We start from the raw sequence: 8,745 nt of genomic DNA, 5'->3' as shown, positions 1-8,745 counted from the left end.
GAACACAATGGGGGGGTTAGCATGCATTAAACTAGTCTAAAAAGTGGATCTTTAGTTTTCTTTAGTCTTTTAATCTTTAGTTTTTTGGCATTTGCAGCTAGAAAGTGTGCACTAACGATAGCCATGTACTAGGTGAACAAAGTGCATTTATGAGGAATGTTTGAATGTGTTCTTTCAAAATCAGAAGTTGGACCATATAATGCACTACACTTATCTGGATTATGCAGATAAAGATAAAGATATGTGCTGAATTGGAACATATTGCTACTTATTTGAAGCTACATGCCATGCAGTAAAGTGGACAATGCTGTTATCCTATAACCTGAATCATAGATCTGAATGCGCCGTGAAGAGACGCGTTATAGTATAGTTCAATGCCATGCCACTATGAAGCAGCGTTTGAGAAGCCTGGCATCTCAACAGAGTGATTCTACGCAGTGTGTATTCTGTGGTGACAACATTCCCCCACTTCCGGCCATGCGCAGGAACACACGTGTGAACTCTTCGTTTTCATAGCTGGCTAGCAAATTTGTGAAATGTGCTATTGATTTCGCAGTTTCGTGGATGTCATTAATGGGACTTATGAATTGTCTTTGATCGTAATCACATATTTAACTAGGAAGTGCAATTAAATTTAAAAAATGGGACCGGTAAGTGATCGTAAAGTTACTTTTGTTTAGCTAATTTGCCGTCAGCAGATTGCTTCTTAGCTATCCAGCTTGGAAGAAACATTACATAAAACCCTCGATACCTATAGTTAGGTGTAACGCATAGCTAACACGAGATACTTTACGCTTGACATTGCGCAGCGTAAGCTAGTTGTATGCATTTTATGATTAAAGTTGTTATATAGTTGCCTTTAATTCTAATGACAGCCAGCGTGATTTAGTTAATTGGTTAGCAGAGCCAAGTTCACATGGCTACTATGAGCTTACAACTAGTAACTGTAATCTACTGTAACGTTAAGCAAGCTTGTTTGCTCTGTGTGTCTATTTTTTACTCGCTGTGTTCAGGAAACGTTTACATCCATCCTCACATAAAAAATATATAGCTAGCTGTAATTAGCAAGATGCACAGATTGCACACTGACGTCGCTTTTTCGTTAACAGCCGAGGAGTAAGAAGAGAAAGCCAAGCTTTCGTAGGCTGCTGAAAACCAGCAACTTAAAAATCGAAAACAAATCGAAGAACCGTCAGTTCAAGCAGCAGAGCACAGCCAAAAAGTACCGAAAGGAACAGAAGAAACTCCGGCAAGCTATCAAAGATGCGTCTCTCCGAACCCCAGAGCCCCTGGAGCGATACAAGAAAAAGCCAGGTTTCTATGCATTTATACCCGCTCTGTAACCCTCAAGTCTGGCCTGAAAAGTCGCTGTCTTTAAAAAAATGTGTGTCATACTGATTGATCCTTCTATACTATGTAGAGGAGGAAGAGGATGAGGAGTTTGAGGAATCCCTACCAGTGGACATGATGGATGAAGATGACCTGGAGCAGATGAAGGCTATGGCTCAGAAAGCCTCCTTTGTCACCAGAGACCTCTCCTCCTGGTACCCATTCCTCTCTGTCATCCCACTAAAAACTGTCCCCGTATGGGGGAGGGGGGCTTTTCCTGCAGCTGTATCAGATGGTACTTAGCTGTATGTGCAATAATACATTGCTCCATAGTAACTTTAAAATTTCCCTTTCTTCTGCTTGTATGTTTTTTGTAGAGGAAGTTGCTGGATTGTCTTTGTTTAAGACACATACTTCTGTGGTATTTGCATTGCTTTTTGTGATCTGTACAAGGTAATGCTAATATCTTGGACCATTGATGTTTTATGGTAACTAAGCCACATTTATCCTCCTACTGTTGTTGTTATGAAGAAGAAGAATAATAATAATAACTACACACATTTAAACTGAAAGGAAGGAACCCCTTTTTGTCATAATTTCACAGACAATAAAATTTCACGTTTGATCCCATCTGTGTTTATATATGTAGCGAGCCTGTACATGCCAAAAAGCGGAAGTCTGACAACGTCTTGGAGTCATATGAGAAGATGCCGCGGAAGATGCAGAGGCAGGAGGAGAAGGAAGTTATTCATCTGTTACCGATCAAAGACAAAACGGGCCTCATCCCTCAGTCCATTGAGAAACCAGGTGCCGAACCTAGTCTGTGCCTCATTTAATTTCATAATACATGAAGTAGGCCTACATATTTGTTCTATGATGTATGTCACATTTTTTTTATCCGTCAGTTGTGGAGAAGGTAGAGGAAGAGGAGGAGGAGGAAGAACCAGCAGAGGATGATGGTTCACAGAAAGGTAATTGTGGAACTTGGTGGCCATCTTTTCCAGTCAGTCTTACTGTTCTATTAAACTGGTACAAGTGGATTTAAAAAACAAACTACAGGAAAAGAAACCACCATTTTTTGGCAGTGTCCAGGGTTTGAATTGATGCTTTTCAAGATATTCATATGATCAGGTTCCCAAATCCATTGCAGATGGTTTACAGTTGAAACTGCCTGAGGCCTGTGTTCTGTGCATGACGTAATCCCAGCTGATGCTTCCTGCCTGCAGTGTTTGAGCCCGCGATGGCGGCTCTGAGCCCCCAGCAGCAGCTGCAGCTGCGCAGACAGAAGCTGGAGGACAGGAAGCTGCGCATCGCTGGCTTGGGCTCGGCCATCCTATCAGACCCCACCGTCAATGTGAGTCAGCCCACGGCGGCACACCTTCCTCACACGCTAATCTAGCTCTGTTTGCAGGTTAGCACTGGCTGACCGAGCCTCTCACTCAGTGTGCTGTTTCTGCTACACAAGGGCAGAGCTGTTGAATCTTTATTCAGTTCTCATTTGAAGGCTACTTTATTGAAAGTGTGTGTGTGTCACACTCTGAAGTGTGTATATCCATTCTTGGTCCTGGCAACAGTGCCTAGAGCGGTTTTAAAACAAAAACATAATGCATCTTTTTCAAGTGTTATTTTAAATATGCTCAAACTGCTCTGGGAAATGTGCTTTGTTTTGGTCTCTAGAATCAGAAGTTTTGTGGTCCTGTTCTGTGGTGAACATTTTCAGGGTCTTTCGCCTCTTAGATAAAAAAGCTGAAGGAGCTTCGATCCATGTTGATGGAAACGGACCCTTGCGTTGCGGTGACCGTGAGGAAGCTGGTCATGGTCTCCCTGATGGAGGTCTTCAAGGACATCGTTCCTGCCTACAGAATCCGGCCGCTGACGGAGGAAGAAAAGTCTACAAAGGTGCTCTCTCTGCCTTAGAAATGTGTTACAAAGGTGCTCTCTCTGCCTTAGAAATGTGTCTCCTTTCCATGTCCTCTGGAAAAGACCTCTGACATTGAGTCCTGTTGGATATCTTCCTGCTTGGTCCCAGGTGAAAAAAGAAACCCAGCAGCTGCGGGAGTTTGAGGAAGGCCTGGTCAGTCAGTACAAGTTCTACCTGGAGAACCTGGAGCAAACGGTCAAAGGTAATGAGATGGAGTCTGATGTATACAGCCTGTTGAAGAATTCATTCAGATGGTGCGATTGTATTACATGAAAAGTGTCATTGTTCCTTATCTGTTGTGATTGTGTTTAAATTGGTAATCTGTTGGATTTTTCTCTGTTGGGCAGTAAGTTTGAATGCAGTGATCTGTCTTTTGGTTGTTCCCTCATGGGTCTGGGATGTTTTGGTTCCTGTTGTATGCAGTGACGAGCATCTAGCATCAGTACTGCTGAGCTGAATATTTACCTGCCAGTGAACTGAGATGTTTGTTTTCAGACTGGAAGCAGAAGAAGAGGAAGAAGAGTGAATCGGTTGCACTGCAGTCCTATAAGGGCCTGGCCGAGGTGGCCATCAAGTGCATCTGTGAACTGCTGGTGGCTCTGACCCACTTCAACTTCCACAACAACATCATAGTCATGGTGGTGCCCCTGATGAATGACCCCTCTAAGAAGGTGAGGAATGTTTGAGCCAAAATGGTGTTGACCGTGTGTGGAGTGTGATTCCTAAAACCGAATGCCTGACCAAAAATTGACTCTGACAAAAAAGCGTGTTGTTTTCCTTCTTTCTGGCAGGTGTCTGAAATGTGTTGTGAGGCTGTGCGGAAGATGCTGAAGCAGGACAGATTGGGCCATGCCCCCTTAGGATTGGTGAAAGTCATTTCTGGACTGGTCAAGAGCCGGAATTATGACATCAGACCAGAGGTAGGTGTCTCATCACACGTTAGGGGAGTCATCTTTCTGTAACTGCAACTGCAACTGCAAATAAAACACTTTCCAAAAGTTCCACTTTCCACTTTTGTTTATCATTGTACAGTATGTACGGTACAGTTGTTTATGTTTATGTGATTGACAGTGAATGTATTGTGTCTCCCCCACATGGCAGGTGCTGAAGACCCTTATGTCTCTGAGGATAAAGGAAGTGGAAGTTAAGAAAGATACAGAGACTGTTGCTCCCAAAAAGAAGTTCATGACCTTTAAAGAGAAGAGGAAGAACCTATCAAGAATGCAGAGGAAGGTGTGTGTGTGTGTGTGTGTGTGTGTGTGTGTGTGTGTGTGTGTGTGTGTGTGTGTGTGTGTCAGTCACTCTCTGTATAATTGTAAGTGATTACAGGTGAATTAACCGCCTCTTCCTCACTATTAGTGGAAGAAAGCGGAAGAGAAGCTTGAGAAGGAGCTTCTGGAGGCCGAGGCTTCAGAAAGCAAAGAGAAGAAGCTGAAGTTGGTGAGTGTAAATTAGCTTCTGATTGTACCCGCTGTAGTGAATTAGCAGCTATAAATCCCAGCCCTCTTTAGCATAAGAATGGAATGTACTGGCAGTAGCACATTAGCTTCAGACTGAACTGGCAACCGGTTTGTTTCAGTTTTAGACTATAATAAACTATTGATCATCTAATTTTGCATTTAACCCTGCGTCACTTTTCCGTTCACTACTCCTGTCTTTTCACCTGTTCACCTGACAGGTGCTTTTCGTACATCTCTATCTCTTACTACTGCTGATGGTGTAGATGACTTTGCATTTTACCATTTTTAAGCGAATGTGTTTCTGTCTCTCCTGCAGCACACAGAGACGCTGAACATCGTGTTCCTGATCTACTTCAGGATACTGAAGAAAGCCCAGAAGTCTGTGCTGCTGCCCTGTGTTTTAGAAGGCCTTGCAAAGTATGGAGGAGCTGGGTGTATGGGGGGGTATCTGGGCCCAATTTCTGAGCGTCATTACTTCACTTCCTGGACTGTGAATCACTATTAAAATATTTTGTTTGTTCTTTGTTTAAGGTTCGCCCACCTCATAAATCTGGAGTTCTTTGACGATTTGTTAACAGTGCTGCATAATCTAATTGAATCGGGGGTGAGTTAACCTTGAGCTCTAACTCTTGGTGCAGACTGTTGATATGTACTTGTCACATTCAAATAAAGCTTTTAATGAAGTTATTCACAGGGCGGCTGTGCATGTGGGAGTGTGTGATAGTGATTTGCTTTTTTCTGTTCAGGACCTATCCTACCGTGAGAGCCTCCACTGTATCCAGACATCCTTCATTATCCTCTCCGGTCAAGGTCAGTCACAGATGACCATTCATTCTCTCTGTTCTGTGAAGCCTCGTTTGAGAATCGTGTAATTGACTTCCTCACTGTGTGGATGCAGGTGATGTCCTTAATATCGACCCTTTAAAGTTCTACACCCACCTGTACAAAACGCTCTTCCTCCTACACGCAGGTAAGCTTTTTCTCTGCCCGTTTAGTTTTGCCTCAAACTGTTCTACTGGAGTTATGAGTACAGGATATTGTTGGTGTCATGCAGAAACATTGTATATATTTTTTTGGACAAATTGAAAGCCCTCATGAATTAGAAATATCTCCACTAATGATGTTGATTCAGTCAAAAGTTCATGTGAGTTTTTGCTGTTCCTGAGTATTCCGATTTGTGAATGTGTTCTTGTAAGTGAGTGCGTGGGGGAGTGAGTTGAGTCAGCGAGACATTACCTTGGTTGGGACGGTGAAGTCACTTGCGGTGTCTGCTGTGGTTTGCCCTCAGGAGCGTCGAACGATGACATCACCATCGTCCTGCAGTGCCTGGATGTCATGCTGTTGAAGAGGAGGAAGCAGGTCACCCTTCAGAGGGCGCTCGCCTTCACAAAGAGACTGAGCACGCTCAGTCTGCATGTGCTGCCCAACGCCAGCGTGGGCGTCTTGTCAGCCAATAGGATGCTGATGCAAGTGAGTACTGTTGACTGCTACAGTCACAGTCTTGAAGGGTTTTGGAGTTCTACTGTGTGAAGTATCAATAAACTTATGGAACTGATATTACCAGCTCAACTTTTTACAGTTGGAGCTTTATGCAGTGTTTTATAAAGTCATGCTGCATTATAGAGCTCTCGTGTGAAGTGTTGTAGTGTAAATATGTCTGAAATGTGATGGTCTTTATCATGGTGTTCTTTATTTATTTATTCTTTTACTCAATTTGAATTCTTAGCACACTTAGCAATCTCTCTTTTTAGACTTGCCCTAAGTGTGGCATCACGTTTTACACTACTGCGGTGTCTCTTTTCAGACCTTCCCTAAGTGTGACATCCTGCTGGATAACGAGGCTCAGGGCAGTGGGGTGTACCTGCCTGAGCTGGACCAGCCCGAGTACTGCAACCCACACAACACTGCTCTGTGGGAGCTGCACACTCTCAGGGTGAGCTGGACCAGACACACACACACACACACACACACACACATACTATGAACAGAAACCTATCAGAGATATACATCCTGTGTGGGTCATTCTGTGAAAAATCAACCAGAAGTGTTGATTTTTTAAGAATCAATATCTTTACAGCAAATCCAATTAGGTTAATATTTATCTTGTTCTCTGTTGAATGTATACCGAAAATGTACATGAAATGTGAGAAAAGTCTCTCATGGAATGACTGAAGGGTATTTCTAATTGTAAGTTCTAATGAACTAGCTCAGCCTGTCATCCCATGTCTTCTGTATGCAAGTTTTTCTTAAGGTATCTCAGGAGTATTTGATGGTGAAGCAGTAACTGAATGATGATGTGTGTGTGTGTGTGTGTGTGTGTGTGTGTGTTACAGAGACACTACCACCCGATTGTGAGGAAGTTTGCTGCACACCTCATGGTAGGGGCTCCTAGTGAGGGGTCTGGAGCCCTCAGTACTGAGCTCAGCAGAAGGTGAGTGAGGAGAACCGCTCCTCTTGTGGCCTCGTGCTGCAACTGCATTCAACACACCAATACCCTGACACTGCCATTCGAGCTGGGGCTATAGGAACTTCCCACATTTTAGCATGAGCAATATTTATATTAGGGTCAAAACTGGCAAAAGGATGTTAAAAATTGTCCAGGTATGTGGTTAATTGTCAAGCAGACTTTATGGAAAAGATTGAAAACCACTCGTTCAATATTCAATTAAATCAATCTTAAATTCGTGACAAAAATGCATTTTCAAAATATAATTATTATATAAAATAATTAATTCAGAGGCAAAATGGAATGGTTGCAATAAGAGTATAAACTAAAGGCCCTCATTAAAAGATCAGTGCTTAAGGGATGGACAGGAGAGATAAGAGGTGACGCACGTATGCTGAACGGACTCCGGTCCGACAGAGAGCTGTTGCCGGGGGATACCCCGCCGCGTTCTGGGGGTATGACAGCTGCAGTCTGTGTCTACGCTGGGTTCAGAGGTCACACCAGGCAGCGGAGGCTGGAGCGGGGGGGAGACACGCGAGACGCATGCATAACTACCCTAAAATAGGCCCCCCCGCTGTTCCAGCCCACAGCAGGGCCAGGGACACTGAGCACTTTGTCAGCACATCCTGTGAGCCACCTTTATATTCCAGCTCAGTTTCCTCATCTTATTCTGACTGTGAACTGCAGGGTCAGCAGGAAAACACTCTGCTGGTCTCACTGGTATCACTAGTGCATTCACAAAGACGAGGTCCTGGGATTTGGCTCTGAATTATTTGATTTGCAAATACTGAGCAAAATTAATTTTCTGGATTGAGTAAGTAATCCCCAATACAAGCAGAAAGCCTTTGCTTTGTATCCCTTACTCAAGACTAAGTCCCTTTTTTCATATGTAGCAGTGCTCAAGATAGGTTGCTGATTTGTGAATTATACATTGATGAAATTCTGAATACTGTAGGTCACCAGTTGAGCTGTTTGAAGACTACAACACAAAGGACATGACTTTCAACCCACCAGTGTCTGCACCAGCCACAAAGAAAAAGGTACCCCACCCCTCTGTCAGGAGTGTCACAGTTCATATGAGAAGTGAGTCTAGTCACCCAGGTTCTGAACATGGTTCTGTGTCTCTTTCAGGACCATTTCACAATAGGCCACGCGTTGCTGGATGCCGATTTGAAGAAACGGATAGACGAGATTCTCGGAACAGAAACTGCTGCTGCTGGGTTGGATTTCGCAGCGCACAGAAGCCAAGACCACACGTAAAAGAACCAGGCCGAAAATGCAGAGGAGTGTGCACCAAATTGTAATGTTTTTTTTAAACTTCATGCGAGTAAATTCCAGTTTATGTACTCGGCTTCTTGTGTGGTTTCATGTGTAGGCTTTTAAAAAATTATTTCCGGTGGTTTCTCTTGTTTCAGTGTCAGAGAGCACCAAATACAGGTGGGGTGTGTGTACCAGGGTTCAGTAAGGGAAGCAGATACAGCTTTTTATCTGGGTAAAAATGGAATGGGGGGACAGGCATTAAAATGATTCCTGTTATACACTTTTTAAAGGAAACATTTTCCTTTATTCAATGGTTTTGAACTTCACTT

General features: G+C 43.4%; 1 protein-coding gene across 1 annotated transcript; it reads left to right on the top strand.

Moving 5' to 3' along the window:
• Positions 1-427: 427 nt before the first annotated feature.
• Positions 428-8,502, top strand: noc3l (NOC3-like DNA replication regulator). Its single transcript, XM_061231401.1, has 21 exons — positions 428-650; positions 1,110-1,314; positions 1,421-1,544; positions 1,979-2,136; positions 2,235-2,300; positions 2,556-2,683; positions 3,067-3,228; positions 3,359-3,452; positions 3,746-3,921; positions 4,042-4,170; positions 4,352-4,483; positions 4,610-4,690; positions 5,027-5,127; positions 5,242-5,314; positions 5,457-5,520; positions 5,609-5,680; positions 5,999-6,180; positions 6,515-6,643; positions 7,044-7,141; positions 8,112-8,196; positions 8,288-8,502. The coding sequence occupies exons 1-21, from the start codon at positions 642-644 to the stop codon at positions 8,414-8,416; spliced, it is 2,397 nt and encodes a 798-aa protein (XP_061087385.1). The 5' UTR covers positions 428-641; the 3' UTR covers positions 8,417-8,502.
• The last annotated feature ends 243 nt before the right edge of the window (positions 8,503-8,745 follow it).

The sequence above is a fragment of the Conger conger genome, chromosome 2, assembly GCF_963514075.1.
Source record: "Conger conger chromosome 2, fConCon1.1, whole genome shotgun sequence".
Lineage (NCBI taxonomy): Eukaryota > Metazoa > Chordata > Actinopteri > Anguilliformes > Congridae > Conger > Conger conger.
The sequence above is the reverse complement of the archived record's forward strand: the minus strand, read 5'-3'. Positions and strand labels throughout refer to the sequence as shown.

Excerpts from the sequence above, each read along its gene's own strand:
- noc3l (XM_061231401.1), top strand. Across the intron at positions 3,453-3,745 it reads CCTGGAGCAAACGGTCAAAG|ACTGGAAGCAGAAGAAGAGG; the intron begins GTAATGAGATGG and ends GTTTGTTTTCAG. Across the intron at positions 6,181-6,514 it reads CCAATAGGATGCTGATGCAA|ACCTTCCCTAAGTGTGACAT; the intron begins GTGAGTACTGTT and ends GTCTCTTTTCAG.